A 26,836-nucleotide genomic window follows, 5' to 3' on the forward strand; every position below is an offset into this window, starting at 1 on the left:
GACCCACCAGCACCATGATGATGGCCCACAAATGTTCTGATGGAGCAAAACACCAACAAATGTGAGATTTTATCAGTGAAAATGAAAATGATGATGCAGAATGATAACATCACTATGATAATATCTGTCAATAACTTGGACCCAGACACCGGCTGATCCCAGCAGCTCAGTGAGTCCACGGATCAAACTTGCAGCATGACAGATCCCAGAACAGGAAATGTGTTTCCAAAATAAAGTGTAAAGATAGAGGTGTGATGGAGCTGTCATCAGAGAGCTGACCTCAGATCAGCTCAGAGTGGCTTTCCAGGAAGAAGCTGAGACGAACCGAGACAGATGGACGGACAGACGATCTGAGTTTATTTCTGGACGTCCAACAGTTCCTGTAAATAAACACGCTACGACATGAAGATGTGGGGTTTCTGTGAAGCAGATTCTTCTGACTGATTAAACTTTAAACATGACAGAGCTTGTGACCCTCAGAGACAGAGTGAAGCATCAGCAGCGCCCCCTGCAGGCAGAACGCTACTGAACACTGGCACTGCTGCCGTCTAGCATCAATCTTGTGTCCAACACATCTGCTGTTTTGTCAGTCCTCATTTACTAGCCTGATGGTTAGCAGCTAGTCAGTCACTATATTAACAAACAGCTCATGGACAGACTGTCTAATCAAAATGTTGTTGTGTTGGATCTCAGATGAGACTCCCACTGTTTAACTTTCCCCAGGAAACACACAGACCTCTGCTGTCAGAGCGTCTCTGGGTGTGAGAGAGCGACACGCTGCTGACTCAGCGAGCAGCGCAGTTAAACAGAGTTTCCACATCTCACTACTTTCATGTGTTTTGTTTTTATTATCTTAGTTGTGGAGGTTCTGATCAGTGACAAATGTTCTGAATCGTTTTCTTCACTCTGCTAATTAATTTTCTCACTCAAGATAATATTTTCACACTGTTGAATGAATGAGTCTGAATCTGTAATATAATTATTGACGGCCTGCAGCTGATCATTATCAATCTTTCAATCAAGCTTTGATTTATTATTATCATGTCATGTCACGTCATTATCCGTAACCGCTTATCCCTTTCCAAGGGGTCGTGGGGTGTTGCTGCTGGAGCCAATCCCAGCCTCGTCTCAGGGCGAGGGCAGGGTGCTCCCTGGACAAGTCGCCAGCTCATCGCAGGGCCTCACTGATGAGCAATGTGGGGTTCAGTATCTTGCTCAAGGACACATGCAGCTCAGCCCTGCCTGGAGCCGGGATTTGAACCAGCAACCTTCCGATCACTAGTCTACCTGCTCTACCTGCTGAGCTACTGTAGCTGCACTTTATTATCCAGCAGAACAAACATTGAAGTCACTTCTCTCTACAACAATGATAAAACTTGATACAAAATCTTATAAAACATTTCAGAGTGGCAGTCTGACGTCACATCTCTCTGTCGTCATGTGTCTGATGACGTCGCGCGTCTCAGACGTCATGTCTCTCTGACGTCAACAGAAACATTGAGTGTTTCTATAAAACAGTTAAAAAGTCAAAAAGCTGCTGGACGGTTTCTCTGCACACCGACACATGAGAAGTGATGAAGGTTGATATCAAAATGGACACGTGCGTGTTGAGTGCTGGTGTTTCAGTAAATAGCCTCGTCCATGTTGTCATCACTGTCGCCTCCAAACTCCTCCCCGTTATCAAAGTAAGACATGACGTAATCTGTCTCCTGCAGAGAGACAGGAAACAGAACAAAATGAAAGCTCTGCTGTTTCTTCTCACTCTGATTGCGATGTTCTGGACGGACTGCACCTTTAATCGTAAGTATTGTTGCTGATTAAAGAGTGAACACAAACCAAAACTCATTCATAAAAGTCTTAATTTAATAACACTGTCTCACCTCCTCAAACTCTTCCTCGTCGTATTCCTCCTCTCCCTCAGCCTCCTCCTCCTCCTGTTTCTTCTTCTTCTTCTCTTCTCCCTCTTCCTCCTCCTCCTCCTCCTCCCCGGAGCTCCCCTGCTCCTCCTTCTTCTCCAGAGTCTGACACACACATTAAGGTGGAAAGCTTGAGTTAAAGTGGAAAGACTCAACATGGTGGAGACGGGTGGGGGGGAAGAAAATAAGAAAAATTATGTATGTTGAATATTTATGATCAAAGCTCATTTTCTCAAATAAAAACATGTTAAAAGAAAAAAAGTGGAAAGACTCTCTTATAAGCAAACAGGAGACAGATGAAGGTAGACCTGAACCCAGACCAGCAGAGGGGACTCACCTCAAGTTTGAGAAGCACCTCCTGTTTGTCTTTGACTTTGTTCTTCTTCTGAGATGACTGAACTCTGTCAGAGTAACTGACTGCTGCTGAGACGCCTGACAGACACAGAGCAGGACATCAGTACACTACCATTCAATCATTCAATCAATCTCCTGAAGCAACTCAGAGGCAGAGATCCATCCATCTATGGAGTTTTGTTTCTAATTCTCTGATAGGATCCATGTAGATGGTTTAGTGAAATCCCGCTGCAGATTATAACCAACTGAACACCCCTCATTCTCCTGCACTCACCCATCCTGGCAGCCTTCTTTACGTGGACTCTGAGTTCTTTGGGGAATTTTTTCCAATCTGAAAGAACAACAACTTATTAATAATGATGGTGATGATGATGGCGGTGATGAGGACAATGATGATGTCACTGTTACCTGGTGTCCACTCCGTCAGTGCGTCCGTCTGCTCGCTGCTGTGATATTTATCAGAGTATCTCTCCACATCTGGACCGGAAACACACACAGACCTTCACAATAAAACTGACAGCAGCGGAATATTGATTATTGATGAGATCTAGATGCTGATCTGGACTCTGTGTGTGTTTGTGTGTGTGTGTGTGTGTGTGTGTGTGTGTGTGTGTGTGTGAGACCTCTGAGTGCAGCAGCTGGTTGGATGAAGCAGGGCAGACTCTTCATAGCTCCTCTGAACTCCTGTTTTAGAGCTAACAGATACTCCGCCTCCTCACCTCCTGTCAGGGGGAGGGGCTTCTGCTCCATCACCTGGACCACACACACACAAACACACACAGTCAAACACATAACTAGTGTTTATAGTCTGCTAGCAGCTCCTGTTTGTTGTGTACTGTGTGTGTGTGTGTGTGTGTGTGTGTGTGTGTGTGTGTGTGTGTGTGTGTGTGTGTGTGTGCCTCACAGGAAACAGAGGAGTGGGCTGTTGGATGGATGGAGGTAAACTGTCTCCTCTGTTGATGCCGACCGCCTCCACACTGAACGTCATCATCCTCCGGCCCCGCCCACGACCCCGACCCGCCATTATAACCTGGACCACACCAGAACCAGGAAGATTGTATCAGGTGGGGCTGCAGCTTGTTGGGGGTAAACGTGGATCCTGACGGAACCACATGAACAACATGAACAAACGGAATAATTATAGGAAAGATCAATAATGATCGATCCTCATACTGTGTAACGTATCATCGTTAACGGTCTGTTCTGATGCTGCAGGTTAGCTAAGTGGTTTTAACATGGTGAGCTGTGCTAGCCGTGTTAGCCGTGTTAGCCTTGTTTACCTTCAGCTCTACTCCGGTTGTTTCCCTCCGAACACTTTCATCTTCACATGAGGCGGATCATCCTGTCCGCAACAAAACATCTTTGTTTACATCCACCAGCGCGCCAAAACTTCTTCTTCTTCTTCTTCTTCTTCTTCTTCTTCTTCTTCTTCTTCTTCTTCTTCTTCTTCTTCTTCTTCTTCTTCTTCTTCTTCTTCGTCTAATGGGCTCTATGCACGCATCACTTCCGCATTGGCGTAAGGATGTTTGAACATTTCCGGTTACCGGAAGACAACATTAGTCAGTGACAGTAGACCATCATGATGGCAGAGTTGCCGTACACAAGGTGTTTGCTGGAGTTGCCAAAAGTATCTGTCACTCATATACGGAGGATCGTCAGCGCATCCAGTACGACACCACGTAGCAAACTGGATAAAGGCTTCAAATTCTACGTGTCGTCATATCTTTGCAACTTTGGTAATTTGCCAACGCTAACGTTAGCTAGCCTGAGCTAGAAGCCTTGCTTTGGTGTTTAAAGTCATGATTCCGTCCTGCTTTAGGTAAATCATGCTTTAATCATGTTTATATACCTCTCACTGTGTTTGTACTTTTGTTAAAGTATTAGGTAAAAACAGGGAGACACATGAGATCTCTGTGAGAGCCCAATGATGAAAACAAAGCCACCACACCAGCTGAGAGTAGGACTAGGTTAAATGACACTTTCAGAGTTCTGTTGAACTTGTTCAAGGTTCCGTTCAACACAAGTTTTACTCTTTCAGTGTTTCCACATTTCAGCTTTGATTACCATTGCAAAGGGAACATCTTTGTCTGTGGTTTTCACAATAGCTGAGCAGTGATAGCCTAATGCAGCTACAGGTTAGCTGAGTGGGAATTACCATGCTAATTGGAGTTTGGTTTAAAACGTAAACAATAATGATAAATGATAATAATAATGAAATTACTCCTTTTGCCTGACTTGGTGAGTGCGAAGACAGTACAATATTCCACTTGGCTATTCTTCTGCTGCTGACTGCTGATGTTCTGCTTCAAACTATCCTGTCATCTTTACTTCATTCTTTATAAACTTATGGCCCAACTTCCTTGCATTTGTAAGTGATATTTCTCCTCTTCAAGAGGAATTATGAGCAAAACTTTCACTTTACTGTTGTTAATGGCACTAGGCTACAATGTCACACCACTCACCTACTCCTCTGCCAGTACTGCATGGAAGTAGGTAAGTGGTGTGAAACAGCAGGAAAGTCACACAGAAAAGTACAAAAGTGACACGAGCCAGAAAATAAGTTCCTTACACTAGTAAAAAGAGGAAATAACAGATTTTGCTTCTACTGCTGCTGTTGTAGACCCACTTATTTTCAAACCCGTTAAATTATGCTTCTGTGTATTTCAGATGATGTTACGTGATTCACAGCCAGTTGTGCTTGTTAAAAGCTACTGTTCCTGTGTGGCTGGGTGTGGGATATGCAATCATTTGGTTGCATTGCTTTATCAGACTGCCCATTACTCTGAATGTGGCATGCCTGTCATCCCTCCTGTACTCTCGTGCAGTGAAACAGAGCAGAAGTTTCATAAATCACGAACAGTGGTTTGTATCATCTCATTACCAAACAGTTGTATCACATTTTACTAGCATCTGTCCTAATACCATCTCATAAATAAATAGGGAGTGAAGCCAGGACCTGTGGATGCCATGGTTGTAGTGAGGCCCAAACCAGATGCTACTTCAGCAAGTGGAATTAGATATGCAGAGTCCAATTAAATAAGCAGACTACAATGTGTTGTGAAATAAATGTTATTGATTGCCTGATATTGTTATTTCAGATCTACACTTTACAAGGGCAACAGCGGTGAGCTACCAGACCCATCAACCCTCAACCCACTACCTGCCTATGCTGACATGGAACCAGACTCTCTTCCCCTTATGTGCAGAATGAACATCACATCCGACACACCACTCGTTGACTCCATTTTTGGCAAGGTACAAACTGGCAGTATCCTGTCATATCAACACCCACCACCTCCACCTGACAGTGTTGTCATCCATGAGGATGCACCACCATTCCCAAAAGTGCCACTGGGCAGTTACCATTTACAGCCAACAGACTGTAAGTACGAGCCAACGGATCAAGAAAAGCTGCACCTCAGTTCACTGCCTGTGACTTTGTCACAGTCACACCTTATTGAGATGCCAAAGTGCAACACCCGAGTGGCATTCACTGAGGAAGGAGACAGTGACTGCTTCACGTTTCCGGGAAGCAAGCCATGTTAGTGGTACAAGCTCTGCAGAAAAACTGGCTGAAAGAATCATCAGAGGGACAAAACACACTACACTAATGAAAAGGTGGCTGGAGATGGAAGCAGGTGCATTGAAGGACTATGCAGTTCTAAAAAATCTAAATTGGACTAAGTGTGGGCTTGTCATTCATCCGGATGCACCTTGGCTGGGTGCAATGCCTGATGGGCTTGTATATGACCCACTTGAGCGACCATCATTTGGTCTGGTTGAAATTAAATGCCCAAATGTAGCAAGCTATGTAGACTGCAAGTTCCTGAGAGCTGACCATGGCCTACATAAATTGAAGGAAAGCCATTGTTATTATTGGCAAATCCAGGGACAGTTACTCATCACAGGCATGGCATGGTGTGATTTTTTAATCTGTGCCCACGATGACATTTTTGTGCAGCGCATTTCCCGAGACAGCACTGTGTTAAGCTCCCTGAAAGACAGATGTGAATGGTTTTTCTTTAACACATACATGTCAATATACCTTTCTGAAAAGTAACTGAACAGACTCATGAATTCTTGCATGTGTCCTCTTTCTGAAAAGAAACTGAACCACATGAATTCTTGCATTATTGTACATTCATTTATTTTGTCAACTTTCTTATTTACAATATTGTAATATTAATTGTCACATATAAAAATGGAAACATATCAAATTATAACATTGAAAAATACATGAATTTCATAACATACTTCATCACATGTGTTCATTTTGTGTGAGTGTTTGTGTTAAAGGGATGTTTAGGTGTAAGTTTAAACCATGTGACACTGAGTAAGAGTGTTCACTTTAAAATAGCCATCCAGCTTGATCTCTTGGGGGGGGGGGGGGGGTCTTAATCGGTGTTACGGTGTGTTAGACCATGGATTAAATTTACACTGGAATATCACTGTAAGTTTTCATGAGTGTTCATTTTAGGGTTGGGAGGAAAACTTTTCCACAAATGACATCTGTCCATTTCTGCAGCAGCACCAAGATCCTCCCAGTGGCATTGGCAGGTAGTGGCACCAACCTGTGGCATCTCTCTTTGTTTACACATTTTAATGGACAAAGTTTGGCACAATTTCCCTTTCTTCTGCACTTCTTAATATTGATAACAAATTAATTGATAATGTGTGCCATTATATTAAATTACTTAGTAAACATTACATTTCACATTACATTGCTAAGTTAACGTTAGCCTACATTTACACTACCTGAAGCAGCTGGATAGATGGGAGTTTGTCAGCCGCTCATCTGCTAACCAGTAGCCCCTAAACAAACCCAGTCAAGTAAACAAACTAATGTAAAGTGTAACTTCATGCACACGTGAAGCACAGAGCACTCTGACTGTGACGGTCTCTGAAAATACTGACTATAGCACTTTATATGATTTTATGTTGTTGATATTCTGTTTGTCCTTTTTTAAATGATGCTGCCCCTCATGCCTTTTAAATTGCCCCTTGGGAACAAATAAAGTTTTTTGAATTGAATTGAATTGAATTACCGGTAGGCTACAGCTACAGCCGGCTACAGAAGCCGTTCCTGGCAGCTCTTGTAAGTTGAAATCAAGACGAACACGGTATTAATACATTTGTTATTACGAGAAAAGAATCTTTGTTATATGGCTATAACGAAATAATTTGTTATCATGAGAAAACAACCTTTTTATATCGAGATAACAAGATAATAAGTCATTATCACAAGATAACAGTGCATAAAAAAAAAAGAAAAATCAATGGCCGTTCTCGGCTTCTGTAGGTTTAGTTCCAAGAAGTTCAGAAGTAGTACGCTTACAAGTGCACACTGTGTGAAAGTGAAGGATGAAGAGCTGCTCTCTGTTGTTCAGCTGAATATGTCTTTAGAAACCCTCCTGGACACAGAGCTGACAGCAGAGAACAGGAAGATCTATAGACCATGATGCATTGCTGCAGATTAAACATAACATAACATATTGATGCACTGACTAAGGGAACAGCTTTCTGCACCATCTCTCATCTTCCTCCATCTTTTTCCTCCATCAGCTCCCTCTTGACCTCAGCTGTGACCCCCCTCCCCCACCTGACCTCAGGGTTAATGTCACTGGCCCCGCCCAGTCCACAGAAGCCCCGCCCCCCGTGGTCTGTGACTGTGAGGTCAGTTTGAATGAGGTGTTGAGGAGGTGCAGCAGCTCTCTGATCAGCTCCTCGTCACCTCGCTGCGTTTATTTTTACTCACACAGACGAAACAAAGAAGAACAAAAGTTTTGTGGGTTTTTATATGTTTTAATGTTTTATGGAGCTGCTGGATAATTCTGATGATTTGGATTTAAACTGAAGAACCTGAACATGATGAAGATGCTGAAGGTGATGAAGATGCTGCTGCTGTTTGGACTCTGCTGCTCAGGTCTGACTCTTCATTACATTTACACACACACATTTATATATCTGTATATATGTCAAAGTTTGGATGTCCTTCTGTTTCTGATGTCTGCAGGTTTAATCAAACATCAGCTGGTAGAATATTAATAATCTTATAATGATACTGTGATTATTGTTTGACATCAAAAAGAAAGAAAAAATTCACAAACATGATAATAAAAACAGAATATGTGAGAAAGATTATTCTATTATCATTATTATTATATTATCATAATAATAATAACAACAGCATTACTACTACTACTACTACTACTACTAATAATAATAATAATAATCATTATTATTATTATTATTTGATCAGGTTCTGTTCAGACCTGCAACACAGAAGAACAAACAGCATCAAAATAAATCAAACAAATTATTATTGATCAATAAAATATCATTGATGATAAACAACAATATAACAGAACATTAAATAACATAATATATTATAACATAATAAAACATAATAAAACATAATAAAACATAATATAATATAATATATCATATCATATCATATCATATCATATCATATCATGTTTTGACTCAGAATGATTGTGTTCTGGTGTTCTGGGTTCATCACAGAACCGTCAGAACTTTAACACCAGATGAAGAAATTGATCTTCTGTTTGTGAAGTTCAGAGACAGAAACCATCTGCAGACACATTCAATTATTAAATAAACAAACACATAAATAAACAAATCAATTAAACAAATAGAAACAAACTGTTCATAAATCTGTGATTCAGACATAAAATGTGTTCGTGTTTATTAATAATGTGAGAAAGCTGCAGACAGACGGCGAGTTGAATATTCATCAGCCTCATTTTCATACAGCTCTGTGTGTGTGTGTGTGTGTGTGTGTGTGTGTGTGTGTGTTCTGCTCTTGAACTTGAGTTGAAATCAGGTTACAAAGAAGAGCCTCTTCAATGTGTTTGTGTGTGTTCTTATATGTGTCAGTCAGTCCTCCACACACACACTTTCACACACACTTTAATTCAATAGCACATACACACACAGACACAGTTCAAATAGAAAAAGAACAAACAAAGTTAACAATCTGTGTTACACTTTAACTGAGTGTTCAAGTGTTGGTCTGCTTCTCTCGGACCGGTCCGAGGGCTCAGGATCACAAGACTTGTGACGATGGTTTTGTTTGTGCTACACAGATAAAATGGATTTAATCTGAGACCAGTTGTTCTTGGTTCTGAGTTCTGAACATGAGAACAGAATCAGCTGGTGCTGTTGTGATGAAGCAGTTAATCAGCTGGACAGGAAGTGACTCAGCAGCTTCTTAATTAGCTCAAATTAAGTAAAAGCGTTCTGTGTGTGTGTTTGTGTGTGTGTTTGTGTGTGTGTGTGTGTGTGTGTGTGTGTGTGTGTGTGTGTGTGTGTGTGTGTGTGCGTGTGTTTGTGTTTGTTTGTGTGTGTGTGTGTGTGTGTGTTTGTGTGTGTGTGTGTGTGTGTGTGTGTGTGTGTTTGTGTGTGTGTGTGTGTGTGTGTGTGTGTGTGTGTGTGTGTTTGTGTTTGTTTGTGTGTGTGTGTGTGTGTGTGTGTTTGTGTGTGTGTGTGTGTGTGTGTGTGTGTGTGTGTGTGTGTGTGTGTGTGTGTGTGTGTGTGTGTGTGTGTGTGTGTGTGTGTGTGTGTGGTCGGGGGCCAGTGTTCTGAGTCATCGTCAGTCCGACCACGTCTGCTCCTGATGAAGGATTTACTGACGCTGTCTGTGGGGGTGAAGTTCACGGTCAGAATCGGGCGTGCGACAGTGATCCACAGAGGAAGAGAGAGGGGGCGGGGCTTCAAGCTGCTGAACCTGAACTGAGACTCTCATGACCTCCAGGGTCCAAGGTCCCGCCTGCAGAGGCTGAGGGGGATTTAGGGATTTAGAGGGCGCGTTTGGGGGTGGGGCTGTCTGCACACACACACACACACACACACACACACACACACACACACACACACACACACACAGTGATGTTATAATGAGGACCCAGATGGGAGGCGGCTGGATTTAATCCTGAACGTGCAGCCGGAGACACGTCAGAGTTCAGTTCACACCATCAGCTGATCAGAGGGAGACATGACGTCTGTCCTCCCGTCTGAACATGAACGTGTTCAGACAGTACTTCTGACAGTCTGATGGATGAAAGGTGGTCCAGCTCTGGCCACATGTGATGGTCAGTGTGGACCAATCAGATCCGTACTTACTGTCACATCAGCTGAAGTTAGCAGCAGTTTCGACACCAGAGTTCCTCTGGAGCTTCGTTCACTGACTCCATCAGTCGAGAATGAGTTGAGACACTATGAGACAATTTTCATCTGAAGAAACAAACGAAGGGACGTTTCATCCTTCATTTGAAAACCGAAGGGCTGGAAAACATCTAGAGCTGAACCTGAACCTGAACGTCCTTATGACGACAGAAGGACTCAGAGTTTAAAGTGATTCTGAAGTGGAGCAGCTGCAGACGACCCCGGTTCCTGTTTGTTGTGTTCTGGAGGATTGGGGCGGGGGGCTGTTGTGTCTGGTTCACACTTTTGTTGTCATTCATACTTTTGGGGGGGGGGGGGGGGGTCCAACGTCACATTAAAACCACCCACAACACAAAGACCAGCTGGGACCAGAACAAGATGGAGGACGGGGGGGTCAGTGGTGACATCGTCATCTGTTGGGGGGGGCCTGGGAAAGTCACCTCGGCCAAGTTCAAGTTGGAGAGAGGAGGGAGACAGACGACACGATGCGTTCAATGACCTGCCTTATTTAATCATTTTAGCTTTAATGTCAGCGTCACCTGCACTGACTGAACACATCATCATCCTCCTCACCATCTTCATCACCATCATCATCATCATCACCATCATCACCATCACCACCATCATCATCACCATCTCTGTTTGCCTGTTTGCCCTCCTCCTCCTCAGTGAGGAGTAGAACAGTTTGAGGAGTTCCTCAGTCGGTTTGTCCGGCTCTTTGGAAGGAGCAGCCTGTCAGCCGGCTCCTCTGGCTGCTGATGACGGTGTGCAGAGGGTGGTTGGTGTTGTCCAGGATGCCTCTCTGCCACTTTCAGCAGGGGGTCCAGCTTCATGCCGACCACAGTGCCGGCCCGCCTGACCAGCTTCTCCAATCATCCCACCATTTTAAAAGTAACATAGTATCAATCCTTCTATATTGGTCACAATTCACAGGCATTACTACTGGTGCCAAACTATGGACACCGAACTAAGAATGTGAAAATGAAATAGAAAATAAATAATTAACATAAAATGTAATAAATAGATAAACAATACAACAAAGAACATCAACTGGGAGGAAAGGTTATACTCAAGCCACATCACGCAAATGTCTCATGTAAAATCTTCTCTTTGGAGTCTAATAATTCGATCCACCTCCACCGTATTTTGATCCTGTCCTGCCCTGAGGGAATATGTCCATTTTTCCATGTTGTATATTTGATGAACTGTGTGTCTCTTCAGTCCTCGTCTGAGCGAGACTCATCAGGGTCCTGTCCTTCCAGTTTATCGCTTGTGGAATATTACACGATCATCAATTCTTTCTGGAGAACAAAATCTGATTCATCTGATTCATCTGATTCATCTGATTCATCTGATTCATCGTCCTCTCAGGTGTGGTCAAAGCGTCAGAGCTGGCCTTTCTCAAAGAGCCCAGTGATGTCATCGCAGTGAGGGACCGCCCCCTGATGCTGGACTGTCAGGTGGAGGGGGAGGGGCCAATCTCCATCACCTGGAGACGGAATGGCGTTCCCGTGGAGACTGGCGTCCGGGCGGTGGTGCTTGGTAACGGGACGCTGCTCATCAGGAACTTCTCCAAGAGACGAGAGGGTAACGAGACGGGTGCCGGCGAGTACGACTGCGCCGCACAGAACCACTACGGGATGTTGATCAGCCGCAAGGCTCGAGTCCAGCTGGCCTGTGAGTCACATGACCTTCACCAGGACACTCCGACACAGACGTACAGCAGCATGTCCTCATCTGTCTCTCCCTCTTCAAACAGCACTCCCCAAGTTCCTGTCTCACCCTGAGTCTGTGGCGGTGGGGGAAGGGGGTGTGGCCAGACTCACCTGTCAGGTAAATGGAATCCCAGAAGCCAACATCACGTGGCAGAAAGACCAACGCCCCCTGAGCACCGCGGACCCCAGGTACGCTTGTAAACATGTATTTGACACTACAGACATCAGAAGGGAACATGGAGAGAGTGACACAGTTTGTGTCCTGCAGGTACACGCTGCTGCCCAACGGCGTCCTGCAGATCACCGCCGTCCGGCAGACAGACAGCGGCTTGTTTCGCTGCGTCGCCTCAAACATCGCCAACACACGATACAGCCACGAGGCCCAGCTGTCTGTCACCGGTAAGACCAGGTTGAGGTCACTGAAGAACATGTTCCGGTTCCGGTGGTCTGATATTTTGTGGTTCTGGTGGTCTAACGTTTTGTGGTTCTGATCCAGTTTCAGGATCCAGGACCTACAGAGAGCCCGTCATCCTGTCTGGTCCTCAGAACCTCACCATCAACGTCCACCAGACGGCCATCTTGGAGTGCATTGCTACAGGAAACCCGCGTCCTATTGTGTCCTGGAGTCGCCTCGGTAACCAGACAGCATTTACTCTCCAGTTGTTGATCAGTCAGTGCAGTTACTATGGTAACACAATGTGTGTGCGTGTGTGTGTCAGATGGGCGGTCAATTGGCGTGGAGGGGATCCAGGTGTTGGGAACAGGTAACCTGATGATCTCTGATGCCACGCTGCAGCACTCAGGAGTCTACGTCTGCTCAGCAAACAGACCAGGAAGCAGATCGAGGAGGACGGCGCTCGGACGCCTCGTCGTACAAGGTACACACACACACACACACACAATGACACACACACACACACACAATGACACACGCACACTGTTACAACCCCGGCTCTTGGGAAGCGACACAGGATTCAAACAATCAGTGCAGCCAAAGTAACATTTATTGCACAAAAAAGACAAACCATAGATAACACCAGGAAGGAAACCAAAGGTGGAGGCTGGTGGAGCTGCAGCAGGCCCAGGCTGCAGTGAGAGAGTGGGTGGAGCTACCTGGAGCTCTTAAAGGCCTCCCTCAGGTCCGATAACCTAAAAATTGAGATATAAACCTTGGACATAACAACACACACACACACACACACACACACACACACACACACACACACACACACACACACACACACAGTATCGTCAACATGACTTCTTTGGGCCATGATACTGAGCTGGTTCTGATCTGGTAACATAACAGAATTGTTTATGAACATACAAACACAGAATAACATTCAGAACACGTAGAGCAGAACCACTGCAGATGGATCAGACCAGACTGACAGCGACACCTCTGACCTCTGACCTCTGACCTCATCTGCAGCAGGAAGTGATGCGTTCAGTTCACATCAGAACTGTGTCTGTGTGTGTGTGGGTGTGTGTGCCTGTGCGTGACAGATGTGTGAATAAAGTCTTCATTGTGAAGTGGAGCTCTTCACATGCTAATCTCTTTTCTAATGAACACACACACACACACACACACACACGCACACACACACACACACACACGTCAGACATGTTAATAACACATATTACTGAACAGAACTTTCAGAACATTAAGAACCTGATAGACAAACAGCTGATGTTCTGTAAACAAAGTTTTCATGTTGACGATGAAATCAACACATTCATTCATTAACAAGCGTTGTTGTAACAGATTGACAGGAACATGCAACTGATCCGATCAGCTGATATTGATCACAGATTGATCAGAACAACATGTTGAGAGTCGTTTGTCATCATTTAACTCTGTGAAGTTGTTTCACCGCTCAACATCTGAGTTCTGTTTGCTAACTTTTGAACCTCAACAACTGCACAAAGTGTGTGTGTGTGTGTGTGTGCGTGTTTGTGTGTGTGTGTGTGTGTGTGTGCGTGTTTGTGTGTGTGTGTGTGTGTGTGTGTGTGTGTGTGTGTGTGTGTGTGTGTGTGTGTGTTTTGCTCTTGAACTTGAACAGTCTCGGAGTGTGTGAAAGGCCATTGTCTTCACAAATCAACTTTACTTCTCTCTTAATGACCCCCCCCCCCCCACCCCGTGTTGATAAATGGATCCTATTCACCCCCCGACCCCGTGTGTGTGTGTGTGTGTGTGTGTGTGTGTGTGTGTGTTGGGGGATGACAGCGACTGTTGTCTGTGGTCTTTGTTACTGAGGAGACAGACCGGCCGGAGGCGAGACAGCACCTGTCTGTCTGCTCTGTGTGTGTGTGTGGGGGGGGGGGGGGGGTCAGAGGTCAAAGTGTGTCACAAAGAAAGGTTCAAGTTCAGACTGCAGCGTGGGTTTTCTCATGATCAGCTGATGATGTTTTATTCATCAGCTGAAAACTTGAATTATAAAAACAACTGAAAACAAAAATGATGAATCAGAATCGACAGAACTAAATGTTGATAAATTCTGTGTGCCAATATTTATTATCAATGAGTAAATATAGTATAAATATATAAACATATATAGTATTAATATATAAAATTAATATTGTCTAAATATGTAAATATATATATAGTATTAATATACAAAATGAATAATGTTTAATATAGAAAACATATATTATCAATATCTAAAATAGATATATTATTAATATGTTAAAACATATATAGTATAATCATATAAAATACATGTGGTATACATTAAACACAGGTTGTTGCTGCCCTCTGCTGGACAATCAGCTGACACTGCTTCAGTTACTGTCACTGATAATTTATAGTTGTGTAAGTTTTATTTTATTTAAGGTAGCAGTTGAAGTATTTAAATTGATCATCACAAGAGAATGTATCAGAATGATCAGATATTACAAATACATAACAAGACAGTTCTTTCACTGCTAATTCCTCTGGTAATTTCCTACATACTTTGATGATGATGATGATGATGATGATGATGATGATGATGATGTACGGACCTACTCTTCTCCTCCTCTCCTCCTCCTCCTCCTCTTCTGTGCATTCAGCTCCTCCGGAGTTCGTCCAGTGGCCTCAGTCCGTCTCGAGACCAGCAGGGGGCAGCGCCGTCTTCAGCTGCACGGCGTCTGGCGCCCCTGAGCCACATCTCATCTGGCTGAAGAATGGAAAACTGCTGACGCCGAGCGGCAACGTCAAGCTGACCAACGGGAACACGTGAGACACTCTTAGATCTGATGAATGACAAAATCAGTCAATTACATGTGCTACTGTGGCTCTGGTGCATGTAATCTGTAACTAAAGTAATCAAATATGTGTGGTGTAGTGGAAATATTAAGATGCAGAAAATGGAAATACAAGTAAAGTAATAGTACCTCAGAATTATACTTGAGTGCAGTAAACGTACTCTGTCTGCGGCAGGACTCTGGCCATCACCCGGATCACCCCCGAGGATGAGGCCATATATCAGTGCATCGCAGAGAACAGTGCCGGCACCAACCAGGCCAGCGCCCGCCTCGCCATCAGCCAGGGACCCGAGCTGCCCGAGGCCCCTGCCGGCCTCCAGGCCACGCCCCTCGGCCCCAGCAGCCTGCAGCTGACCTGGGAACAGCCGACCGACGCCAACCAGCAGATCATCGGATACGTCCTGCACATCAGGCGACTCGGAGGTAAGACTCCGACCAGAGCGCGGTCAGAGTGAGGTAAAATCTAAAGAAACAAGCTTCACACCTGTGAACTCTGAACTCTGAACTCTGACCTCCTCAGAGCCGGACAGCGCGGAGCTGCAGGAGGCCGTCAGCAAGACGACCTTCAGACACGAGGTCGACAACCTGGATGCAGCCACCACCTACTCCATCTACCTGAAGGCTTACTCTGCTCTGGGAGGAAGTCAGCAGTCCAACACCATCACTGCCACCACCAAGGGAGGAGGTGAGTCCACCTTAAACTCTGTCCGCCTTAAACACTTTCAGGTGTTCTTCATGTGACCTCAATGTCTCTCTGTCTGTCCCACAGTTCCCAGCTCTCCCAGTTTCTTCACTACAGTTCTGAACCAGACGGCCATGCAGGTGTACTGGGAGCTGCCCAGTAAGGCAGGGCAGCTGGAGGGCTTCAGACTGGAGTACCGCAGGGTTTCCAACCCAGACATCCAGGGACAGGAGACCTTCCCAGCACACATCAACACACACACCATCTCACACCTGGGTCAGTACAGGAACTGTTAGCCTAGCTTAGCACGACACGGTGGAGCCTGTAGCTGGTTTAATTCTGGACCTTCACGTTATAATGACACGTTTTGTTTCTGAGGCTGGTGTGTATTTTAGTTTGTGAAGTGCGTGAATCAGATTATAATGTTGGAAGTTTGCAAAAACTGCAGAAGGAGAAACAATTTAGACACATAATACATAATATATGAATACATGTGAATGTTGTGGATGTTATTGGGTGAAATGAGACTTCAGAGTATCTGAAGCGCTTTTCAGTGTTTCAGAAGTGAGCGGCTAGTTAAAAATGCTAACTGCTTTGTGTCAGACTGACTCTGATGAAGATATACCTGCTGTCTCAAAACACAAAGCTAATGTTTAGTAAGCTTATCAGTAGTAACTGTGGGGCTAAAAGTGTTTATGCTTAGCTATGCTAAGCTAACAGTCAGCATGTCCTGACCTGTGCAGAGCCGGCAGAAGTTTATGAGATCCAGCTGGTGGCGTTTAATGGGAATGGAGACGGACCGTCCAACCGGCGCCTGGTGTCTCTAATTGAGGGAACAAAGACTGCTGCAGGTAGGACACGTAATGACCTCTGACCTCTGAGCCTCCTGTGATGCCAGTAAGAACCAGTTAAATGTGTTGTGTCTGTCTCCAGGTGGTCCAAGCTGCAACTGTGATCAGAGCAACGGCTCCGTGTCCACCCTGCTGGTCGGAGTCCACAGTGGGCTCGCCTGCATCCTCTGCTGCCTGCTCTTCATCCTGCTGGGCTACAGACGCAGGTGACACCTTCATCTTCATCATCATCACCATCATCATCATCATCTTCATCATCATCACCTTCCTCACTCTGGTTTGTGTTCAGTCTCTTTTGCAGGAAGGAGGTCAGCTGGGTGACTCCGCCCACCCTGAATGGTGTCGGAGGTCCTAAAGGTCACACACCTGAGAGCATCGAGCTGAACCAGGTAACACACGAAGTGAAGCGTCCTCAACAAACTGAAACACGTCCAGTTGGCTACAATACAGAACTTAGTAACAGGGCTTTTATTTTTGAAGTCATGTGACATCATCATCATCTAACAGTGCCCCTGTCTGCTCCACCCACAGAGGTCTGACCCCACCCCTCCTCCAGTGATGGTCATGGTTGAACCGACCCAGCCCAGCACAAGCACCGGATAACACGAGACACACCTCCTCCTCCTCCTCCTCCTCCTCCTCCTCCTCCTCCTCCTCCTCCTCCTCCTCCTCCTCCTCCTCCTCCTCCTCTTCCTCCTCCTCCTCCTCCAGCCTGTGGCCTCCTCTCCTCCTGACAGCCTTACAGCCGCTCCAGCCTTTATGAATGAGTGATGAGAGTTTATTGATATATAATTGATTTAGATGTTGAGTCTGTGTGAGGAACTTCCTGCGAGCGTCTGATTCAGCATGGGAACAAAAACCTTCCAATGCCTCGAGCACGTCAGAGTCTTGACTGCAATTCACGATGACTTCAGACAGAAACCAAAGCTGAATTCTCCTGATCTGATCTTTAAAGTTATCATTTGTCTGAACACGACTGCGGTAACACGACTGCGGTGACAAGATTGGTTCCCCTGTTGTATCAGATGCCGACGCCACAGCTTCCTGGATGCTTCCTGTTGTAACCAAAACCTTTTTCCTTAAGTTTGGGGTTATTTTGAGTTTGTCACCATCGGTGCCGAGATTCTTGAGACGATGAAGCCTTCCACTGGTCTGACCAGAGACGGGGTCCTCAGATAGACCTACCTGAGCAGGTGTGGGTCCTCTGAGGATCAGAGCCAAAGGGATGATGCTCTGGTCAGCAGGTGACTGTGGAGGACGTTAGCTTCTCTGCTCTGCTTTAGCTTCAGGGTTTGTTTGTCTCACCGAGTTTGCCTCCAGTCAGGATGCAGAGGAAGTCAACAGCTGGCTGTTCTCCTCCTCCTCTCTCCTCCTCTCTCCTCCTCTCTCCACCCCTTCCTCCTCCTCCTCCTCCTCTGACTCTCTACCAAACTCTGTACCTCCAAAGCGAGCTACCTCGAACTTCACGCCAAACGCCTTCATGTGACTGTCAGCAACCTGCTGCTGGTCAAGCTAACCTACCTCAAACCAAAAGGCTCCTCCGGGGCCACGTTGCTGATGTCTTGTGCCTGATCGTGATCCAGAACCCGTTCAGACTCTGAATGTTACTGGTCTGAACCTCCAGTGATGGATCAGTCCTTCATCCTTAAAGACAAGCAGAAACCACAGAGGACCTCAGATATCTTTTGCTTGTACTCTTGTTTGACTTCCTGTCTGACTTCAACAGAGTCCTCCAGTGCTGCTTACAGGACCCAAGTCCTGATCCAGATCTTTGTTCCAACAGACTCGGAGACCTGCAGGGTCTGGGGAGGGCAGTCCGGAGCTACAACAGAAACCTGATCCAGGTTTTCAGGTCCCAAAGTCACCTGTCGGCTGCACCTCTCATGTTTTGGGCGGTGTTAATGAGCCCAGTAATGAAACCTGATCCAGGTCTGAGTGTTCAGGTCTAAAGTTATTTTGAGTCCTGACCTTTAAATCCAAAACACTCCCCAGAGCTTTTCTTCTGCAAGAGAACAGAGATCAGCCTCTAGAGTCCAAGAACTGACATCAGTCCAAAAACCATGTCCAGGTCCTCCAAAGAGTCACTGATCTGTTGGAACGTTTGGGTCCTGAAGCTCACCTGAGATGTTGGAGGACGACTGTGTCCTGGTCGTCATGGAGACGTCGCCTCCTCCTGAGCAGAACTGATGAGTCAGTCGACACCTGAGGACGACCAGATGGACCAGTAAAGTTTGGATACTGTGGACGTCTCAGTGTGAGATGTCTAGTCCTCGTCTGCCTCAAGTGTTTCATGTTTTATTTTTGCAGAGGCGGCCACTTCCTGTCACCTGGCTGCAGGTGTGTGCAGCCTCGTCAGTTTAAACTGAGCTGATGTTTCTAAAGTCTTCGTGTCGACGAACAGCAGCTTGTAGCTCTGTAGTTTCAGCCAAACTTCCAAATATTCTTTAAAACAAGCTGAAGGACGTCCAAAGAGAAAAAAGTTTCACCGTTTTCAAAATGTTTGTTTTCATTTCCTGTTTCCAGAGAAGAAGAACAAACTGGACCAAAATAAATCCGCAGATCAGTACTGAACACGATAAATGTATATTTTCATACATTTGAGTATGAAGAGTTCAATGAGCCAAAAAAAAAAAAAATGATGATAGAAACACTTTGACCAAAAGCTGAAGAGCAAACCTCAGTCTGTGTTCTGTGAAGCCGACACCGGTCCTCCAGAACAAAGACCCGAGGACCGGTACAGTACTGTAGAAATACTACGTGTGCTGCAGAACTCACTGACACTTCAGTGAGCTCTTCAGCCATCGAGTCCCTTCAGCTAGACTCACGTTGCGTCAGACGGACCGGGCCTGTTCAGGGTCGAAGGTCAGAGGTGACGTCAGATCGAGCTGCTCTCAAACCAGTCGAGTGTCTTTGAACAGACTAAAAGTTTTAATGTCGGCTGATCTTCTTTCTTCTTTCAGTTCTCGTTTTTCTGTTGCTGCCATTCAGCTCTGAAAATGAAATTCTGCCAAAATGAAAATGTTTTTGTATTATTGATAATAATATTATAATTATTACAAACTGACCTTTGTTGGACTTTTTTCTGATGATGTTTGTTGGCAGCTGAATGATGTAAAGATGCTTTTGAATTGTAGAAACGTGTTTTCGGCTGAAGGTAGACATATTAAACTGGACGTTAGCCATATTTAATAATAATAAGCCATCCATGTGATTTCTGAGCCATATTACACAATGTTTTATATAAAGAGCTGATTTAGATAGAATTCATTCTGCCTCTGCCTGTCGACACGCTGTAGGATCGTAGAGACTAGAACCAATGAGAGAAGTGATGCTTTAATATTTCTGATTTCTTTTCTCTTTAAACATTTTATTTTCATTAATGTGTGAACAAAAAAAGAAAAGCGTCCCGAAGCTTTAAACAGAACAGATGGGACTGTTCTCACACTGAAGAGTTCATGTAGACGGGTTAGTGAAGACGAGTCGTTCTTTGTATCTGAATTGTTTCCTCTCTGATGTTTAGACGAATGAAAACCAAATAAACCTGAAGTAGAAAACAGAAACAGTCTGCTGCTTCATTAACCAACTTCATATTCAATAAACTGACTATTCATCGTCAGTTTCATCTTAATCTTGAGTTTCACTCTCATGAGGACAAATAAAGTTCATCCTGATCTCGATGAGCTTGAAGCAAATGTTCAGTTTGTTTCAGTCATGTTAGAAAAGATCATTTTCATTGCAGCTTATCAGTTGATTGATTGATTACTGATCATATCAGCTGACATGTTTGGAACTCAGACAGCAGATTTACACAAGTTTAGTTCCTCTTTAACATTAATAATCTTTAACATTAATCAATCATCTATCTCACTTTAATTTGATCACATGTTTCAGTCAACGGTAACTCTGGGGGATCAATGCTGGAAAAAGATCAAGGACCAATCAGCTTCTTCCTGGTGGAGCTGCTGCAGTCACTCGCTCTTTTTGTCCTGTTGAATCTGCAGGAGGTGTTTTTGTCCACCAGGGGGCACACACAGTCCAGAACTGCCGTACTGATCCACCTTCAGTTGATCCAGTCCAGTTTCTCAACCTGACAGTGTTCAGGTACAGAATATAAGACTACTGTCCTCTGATTGGTCAGTTTTAGTCTCCTGCAGCCTGGTTGTTAGTGGCGGGGTCCGTCTCATGCTCGCTACTGTGTGGACCCTGCCGGACTGACGGTCGGTCTGGAGACCGCAGTGACGCGTCACTCTCCGTCCTGTGGCAGCAGGCGGCGAGGTCGGCCCTGAAGGACGGCGTGTAGAAGCCATAGATGACGGGGTCGCAGCAGGTGTTCAGGTTCCCAAACACGAAGAGGGCGTGGTGGATGTACTCAGGAGTGATGCGCAGCATGTCGGGCTGGAACCAGTACCAGATCCCCAGCAGGTAGTATGGCGTCCAGCACACCACGAAGGACAGCACGATGACCACCGTCATCTTCAGAGTCTTCATCCGGGCCTTCGGGATGATGTCAGTGCCGCTGCGACGCAGATAAGACTCACCTGCTGTGAGAGGGAGGGGCTCTGTTAGTGATGTCACTCTGTCAGTGTTGTCACACAGGTGGGTCAGGTGTGTCTTACCTCTGTCCCTCAGGTGCTGCAGGTGTATGTGCAGCAGGATGCGGCTGTAGCAGCAGCTCATCACCAGCAGGGGGATGACGTACAGCGTGGTGAAGTGGAACATGTTGTACAGCGTTTCCTGCCAGCGGCGGCTGAAGCTGCCATGAGTCGCACACTGAGTGAAGTCCACGGCCTCCACCCGGATTGCCCGGAAGATAAACAGCTGCAGGGAGACACATGTCAGATTCTTATTGCTACCTGAGTCCAGGTTATGGTCCAGGACCAGATTTATCATTTAAGAGATCAGAAATGATCAGAGTGAAGAACTGTTGGTGCTTCTGTCAGGACTTCACCTGGAGCTCACCTGGAGTTTACCTGGAGTTCACCTGCTCAACAGTGAAACAGATTATCTTACCGTCTCTTTCAGTGTTGAATGTATTTATTTTAAATGATTCTGGTTTAAGTTCTGATTAATAAACTCTTTCTGCTATTCAGTGAAACTGAACTGTTTGTGAGGCCTCTAGGCGTTGTTAGCATTCCTTAAGAAACCAATGGGAGCTGTTAGCCCGAGCTAACAGCAGGAGGTTTAATCTCACCAACATTCCTGCAGGGATTTAACAGCACAGGAGAATTTCTTCAGTTTGACCCTCAGATCCTTCATCTCATTCATATTAATATTAACAGTAAAGCTATGAGAAATGTTCTGCTGGAGGGTTTTATGAAAATAGATCCTCTACAGATAATATGAGAAAACTGTTAATGTGGCTGAGTCAGTCAAAAGATGCACCAATGGCTGCAATTTCCTTAGATGCTGAAAATGCTGAAAAGGTTGGGCTCGGTCCATGCTTCTCCAGGTGGGTTAAGATATTGTATCAGGAGCTAAAAGCTGCATTGATAACTAATGTGATAATAGAGGGGGACCAGAGGAACCGGTCAGGGCTGTTCTGAGTCCGATACTGTTCATAATGTTCTTGGACTCGTTAGCAGTTATCAGGATGAATCAGAACATTAGAAGAGCTGAGCTGGACGGCAGGAATACAAACTGCTGCTTTATGCCGACAATATCTGACCCACTCAGATCACAACACATCTGATGGACACCAGTCAAATGTACTCAGGCTACACAGTTAATTGGAATAAGTCTGAAGCTATGCTTCTATCAGCATCATGCTATTCACACATGGTGGAAATATTCAATTTAAGTGGGTCCTTAAAGATCTGAAGTATTTCAGAATTAGACTCAGCCAAGATCCGAAAGATGAAAGCTAATGTAGAGAAGTAGGAAATGATCAGGTTTACTGTGTGGGGAAAGGTGAGGTTATAAAAATGATATGAAATAAAAAAAAATGCCATTTGGTTCTGATGCTGCTGATCACTATTCCACCTGACATTTTTAAGAGGCTCAACAAATAATCAAACATTTTCTTTTAACTGAGTTAGTGATGAGCCCTAAGGAGAAAGGACATCCCTCCTCCCTAACCCTAACCCACCAGATCCAAGATCGAACAATTTAGCATTTAGCAATGTCCAAATTAGCCAAATACTGGGAGGAGACAGGGGATACACCTGACTGGATGATACTCAGAAACAACTGTGCTCATTTAATCCAACTGAGAGATGGTCTCAGCTGGTCAACACAACAAATCCACTCTTGTTCACTCTGGGGAAGAATGGACCAAAATACATCAAGCAAATCAAAGATCACATTATGTACAACAGTTTGCATCCTGCTGGAACAATCCTGCCATCTGTAGAGGCTACAGGGACAGCAGGACTACGCACCCTTACTCTGACCCTCACCCTGATCCTGATCCTGACCCTGACCCCAGCACCACCTCAAAGCATTCTCTCCCCTGTGTGACAACATTCTCAGTCCAGGTCAGCAGTTCTCCACTGCTGAACGCAGCTCAGCCCTGCTTTCCCTTCCTGAGTCATCGAATGGTTTGCTGGAACTGCCTCCGGCCAACAGAAAGTCCTTCTTGCTTCCCTGACTTCCTCCCACATCAGGTTCAGCAGCGGCTGAAGCTGCAGCCCTTCTAGCCTCCTCGTACCTGCTGCAGGCTGAAGTTACTGTCCGCGTTTCAGATCCAGGCATTTGTTCCACCCAATCACCTCCCTCAAAGATTCTGCAGTTGCCCATGTGAGCATTGAAGCTCTCCAGGAAAACTAGTACCCAGATGAAACCCTTTCCAGGATGTCACTCAGGTACTCTGAGCTGCTGTTCGGTGCAGACGGACTAAACAACAGTTAGAGATTTCCTCAGTCCAGAGCTGACCCGATCATCCACGAGTTTCACCATCAGAGAGCTCAGGACCTGGCTTTGCTTGCCAAACAGCAAATATTTGCACTTAACTCCAAAGTCTGTCCCTGCAGGTGGGGCTCCATGTTGTTTTTCTGGGCTGTACCCAAACAAGCCCGATGGAAGAAACCCTCCCCAGGGAGCTGCCCTCCCAGGACTGGCTCCAGGTCGGAGTCTGGTTTCCCTAGTCCAGGTACTCCAGCACTCATGTGGCTGATTCATACGAGGACCAGTTTAACTCTTGAGACCCTACCAAGAGCACCCGTCAGTCCCACCTCCTCTCTCTGATTGGCCGGACATTGGAGAGCCTTGAGAATCATTGGTTAAAGTTCAGTCAGACTGATGGTGGCAGGTCAGTTCATGACAGGAAGTGATTGTGTCTGGCCCCTCAAAATCAAATCCACTGTCAACCTCTAAATACCTGCGGTGATGTCATTGTTACCTGCGGTGATGTCATTGTTACCTGCGGTGATGTCATTGTTACCTGCGGTGATGTCAGTGTTACCTGTGGTGATGTCATTGTTGCCTGTGGTGATGTCAGAGTTATCTGTGGTGATGTCATTGTTACCTGTGGTGATGTCAGTGTTACCTGTGGTGATGTCATTGTTGCCTGTGGTGATGTCAGAGTTACCTGTGGTGATGCGAGCAACAGGCTGAGACTCCAAGCCAGCAGAAGCATGCGCCGGTTCCTGCTGTGCGCACTCAGAGCATCCAGTGGGTGCAGGATGGCATGCTGGCGGTCGAGGCTGATGACGACAAGGATGAAGGCGGAGGCATGCATGGCGAATAGTTTCAGGAAGCAGAGCAGCTTACAGAGCACGTTTCCTCCGTACCACTGCACCGTTATGTTCCATACTGCGTCCAGAGGCATCACCACAAAGGTCATCATCAGGTCGGCCGACGCCAGGCTCAACATCAGTGGCCGCAGGTGAGATGCCAGCCGGCGGCCGCGCCCACACCATACACTGACCAATAGGGCGAGGTTACTGCAGGCGGCAAACAGGAAGAGGATGAAGATGGCACCGACACGGAACTGAGCGGCCCGGGTAAAACTGGGAGCCTCCCAGTCTGCGAGAGGGAACTGGGAGTTATTGGGAGGGGGTGTGGCTACTGAATGGGTGGGTGATGACAGACTTACAACAGACCAGTTATCTGACATCCTGTAGAGAAGAAGAGAAAACAGGACATCACATCACATCTGAGGACACTTTCGTCAAAGTGAGGGTGTAGGTCACAACTCCTAAAGGGACAGTCCAACATTTTGGTAAATCAAAAGTCACATGTTTCTGACAGGACGTGGTTAGCCTAGCTTAGCACATAGACTGGAAGCAAGAGGAAACTGTTAGCTTAGCCCCATTGAAAGAGAAAAACATCAACAACAGTCTGATCACATGTTGTTTGTTGTTTATGTCACGTTTTGTTTGCATCATGTGTTGTTTATATTTACATCATGTGTTGTTTGTTGTTCAGATTTAATCAGCTCATTAAAGGACAAGTTCTCTGTAAACATGTTTTCTTCCTCTTCACACCAATACAGTAACTACAGTAACTAAAGTAAATACAGTAACTAAAGTAAATACAGTAACTATACTACTGCTGTAACTGCCCCACCACCCCTCTTCAAAATAAAAGCAGGGAAATACATTTCTGTATAAATGAAGTTGAGACCCCTAACAGACAGAAAACAACAAAATATCTTCTTTAAATATATAATATCATCATTTGATATTGATTGAACTGTTTGATCACACACACACACACACAAACACACACACACACACACACACACACACACACACACACACACACACACACACACACACACACACAGGTCAGTTTACAGCTCTGAGCTGTCTAAAGTCTATTTTCAGATCTGTGGTCTGTGTGTAAGTGTGTTTCTGTGTGTGTGTGTGTGTTTGTGATGTCACCTTGGTAACCTCCACCTCTTTGTCATTGCAGACCTACAGAGTGCCAGGCCCCTCCCCCCTTACCTAATTGGCTGAAATGTCCTTCTGGATCAAAGTAAAGTCATTAAAGCCATCATGCTGACACACACACACACACACACACACACACACACACACACACATATTCAATCTGACCCGATGCTGAACAACAAACTGTAATCTCATTACAGTCATCAGAAACACCTGATCATGTCTGATCAGAACCAGTAAAACAGATAAAAACTGTAAATTCCATCAAAGTTCACAAAAACTGTGAAAAGTGAAGAGACGATTCAACATGAAGCAAAAAAGACTTTAATCTGACTGATAATCAGATCAATGATTATTAACTGATAGTCTCAGACTGAATATTGATCCTTCTGACAGAAAATGTCTCAAATTAAAGCCCCCGCTGTGTCTGTTGTGGTGCTCTTATTCTGAAAGAATGGTGTTTTTACCTGATCAGCAGCTCTGGATGTTTTGCTCCTCTGGTCTCCTCCTCATGTTGTCTGATCAGAAACCCACAGAGAACCTGAGGAACCTTTACTGATAAACAGAACTCAGTCTGATCTGGATCAGCTCAGCTTCCTGTTGACTGCAGCAGCTCCTGAAAACTGAAGAGAACCTGCAGACTGCAGCGCAGGGAGGAGGAGCTCCACCAGAGGGGCTGTGTGTGTGTGCGCGCGCATGTGTGTGTGTGTGTGTGTGTGTGTGTGTGTGTGTGTGTGTGTTTCTGCTGCGTCAGACGACAGGAAGTTCAACAAACAGCTGAGGTGACTTCATCCTTCACACATAAATATATATGTAATATTTAATACACATATATTTAATGTACATACATTTTCTGAACATGTCATATTTACATAATACACTGTATTAATGTATTGATGACGGGAAATCTGCAGATTCAGTTTGACTGAATTAAGCTCAAACACTAGAGAGGAATGACATTTGATGATTGGATGATTGCACCTGTGGTTACCACGGCAGCAGCAGCTGGTGCATGTGCTTCCAGATCGGTGGATAAAAAAAATAAACAAAACGAATA

At 45.2% G+C, this 26,836-nt stretch overlaps 3 protein-coding genes across 8 annotated transcripts; 1 reads left to right on the forward strand and 2 right to left on the reverse strand.

Moving 5' to 3' along the window:
* Window positions 1-1,284: 1,284 nt before the first annotated feature.
* On the reverse strand, window positions 1,285-3,712 carry polr3glb (RNA polymerase III subunit GL b). 2 transcript variants are annotated; one of them, XM_037075598.1, is made up of 8 exons: window positions 3,551-3,712; window positions 3,175-3,300; window positions 2,894-3,023; window positions 2,679-2,747; window positions 2,545-2,601; window positions 2,254-2,348; window positions 1,881-2,021; window positions 1,285-1,709 (listed from the first exon to the last, which is right to left on the reverse strand). In XM_037075598.1, exons 2-8 carry the CDS (start codon window positions 3,292-3,294, stop codon window positions 1,623-1,625), a joined length of 699 nt encoding a protein of 232 aa, XP_036931493.1. In that variant the 5' UTR covers window positions 3,295-3,300; window positions 3,551-3,712; the 3' UTR covers window positions 1,285-1,622. The 2 variants fall into 2 exon arrangements, with proteins under 2 accessions (XP_036931493.1, XP_036931492.1); XM_037075597.1 differs by lacking the exon at window positions 3,551-3,712 and having other exon boundaries at window positions 3,175-3,328.
* LOC119006652 (immunoglobulin superfamily DCC subclass member 3-like) lies at window positions 3,203-20,497 on the forward strand. 5 transcript variants are annotated; one of them, XM_037075591.1, is made up of 18 exons: window positions 3,864-4,006; window positions 4,149-4,227; window positions 5,369-6,827; window positions 7,833-7,943; window positions 8,127-8,193; window positions 11,826-12,131; window positions 12,214-12,358; window positions 12,438-12,568; window positions 12,666-12,803; window positions 12,889-13,047; window positions 15,221-15,386; window positions 15,591-15,838; window positions 15,936-16,100; window positions 16,185-16,373; window positions 16,841-16,948; window positions 17,031-17,154; window positions 17,238-17,337; window positions 17,480-20,497. In XM_037075591.1, exons 5-18 carry the CDS (start codon window positions 8,136-8,138, stop codon window positions 17,549-17,551), a joined length of 2,109 nt encoding a protein of 702 aa, XP_036931486.1. In that variant the 5' UTR covers window positions 3,864-4,006; window positions 4,149-4,227; window positions 5,369-6,827; window positions 7,833-7,943; window positions 8,127-8,135; the 3' UTR covers window positions 17,552-20,497. The 5 variants fall into 5 exon arrangements, 4 of the variants coding, with proteins under 4 accessions (XP_036931485.1, XP_036931486.1, XP_036931484.1 ...); XM_037075590.1 differs by lacking the exons at window positions 3,864-4,006; window positions 4,149-4,227 and adding an exon at window positions 3,203-3,334; XM_037075589.1 differs by lacking the exon at window positions 4,149-4,227 and having other exon boundaries at window positions 3,867-4,006.
* LOC119006654 (gonadotropin-releasing hormone II receptor-like) lies at window positions 20,266-26,697 on the reverse strand. The gene is made up of 4 exons (XM_037075596.1): window positions 26,247-26,697; window positions 24,474-25,002; window positions 21,565-21,766; window positions 20,266-21,489 (listed from the first exon to the last, which is right to left on the reverse strand). The coding sequence occupies exons 2-4, from the start codon at window positions 24,999-25,001 to the stop codon at window positions 21,089-21,091; spliced, it is 1,131 nt and encodes a 376-aa protein (XP_036931491.1). The 5' UTR covers window position 25,002; window positions 26,247-26,697; the 3' UTR covers window positions 20,266-21,088.
* Window positions 26,698-26,836: the final 139 nt, after the last annotated feature.

This window comes from Acanthopagrus latus, chromosome 17 (genome assembly GCF_904848185.1).
Source record: "Acanthopagrus latus isolate v.2019 chromosome 17, fAcaLat1.1, whole genome shotgun sequence".
Taxonomy (NCBI): Eukaryota; Metazoa; Chordata; class Actinopteri; order Spariformes; family Sparidae; genus Acanthopagrus; species Acanthopagrus latus.

What these genes read in the sequence shown, in the direction of transcription:
- polr3glb (XM_037075598.1), bottom strand. Translation starts at nt 3,294, where the DNA reads ATGGCGGGTCGGGGTCGTGGGCGGGGCCGGAGGATGATGACGTTCAGT. An exon ending in ACTGACGGAGTGGACACCAG is followed by an intron (nt 2,602 to 2,678) that starts GTAACAGTGACA and finishes TTGTTCTTTCAG; the next exon opens with ATTGGAAAAAATTCCCCAAA. An exon ending in AAAGAAGGCTGCCAGGATGG is followed by an intron (nt 2,349 to 2,544) that starts GTGAGTGCAGGA and finishes TGTGTCTGTCAG; the next exon opens with GCGTCTCAGCAGCAGTCAGT.
- LOC119006652 (XM_037075590.1), top strand. Translation starts at nt 8,136, where the DNA reads ATGATGAAGATGCTGAAGGTGATGAAGATGCTGCTGCTGTTTGGACTC. An exon ending in GGCCCAGCTGTCTGTCACCG is followed by an intron (nt 12,569 to 12,665) that starts GTAAGACCAGGT and finishes GTTCTGATCCAG; the next exon opens with TTTCAGGATCCAGGACCTAC. An exon ending in GGGAACAAAGACTGCTGCAG is followed by an intron (nt 16,949 to 17,030) that starts GTAGGACACGTA and finishes GTCTGTCTCCAG; the next exon opens with GTGGTCCAAGCTGCAACTGT.
- LOC119006654 (XM_037075596.1), bottom strand. Translation starts at nt 25,001, where the DNA reads ATGTCAGATAACTGGTCTGTTGTAAGTCTGTCATCACCCACCCATTCA. An exon ending in TGTTGCTCGCATCACCACAG is followed by an intron (nt 21,767 to 24,473) that starts GTAACTCTGACA and finishes GTCTCCCTGCAG; the next exon opens with CTGTTTATCTTCCGGGCAAT. An exon ending in GCAGCACCTGAGGGACAGAG is followed by an intron (nt 21,490 to 21,564) that starts GTAAGACACACC and finishes TCCCTCTCACAG; the next exon opens with CAGGTGAGTCTTATCTGCGT.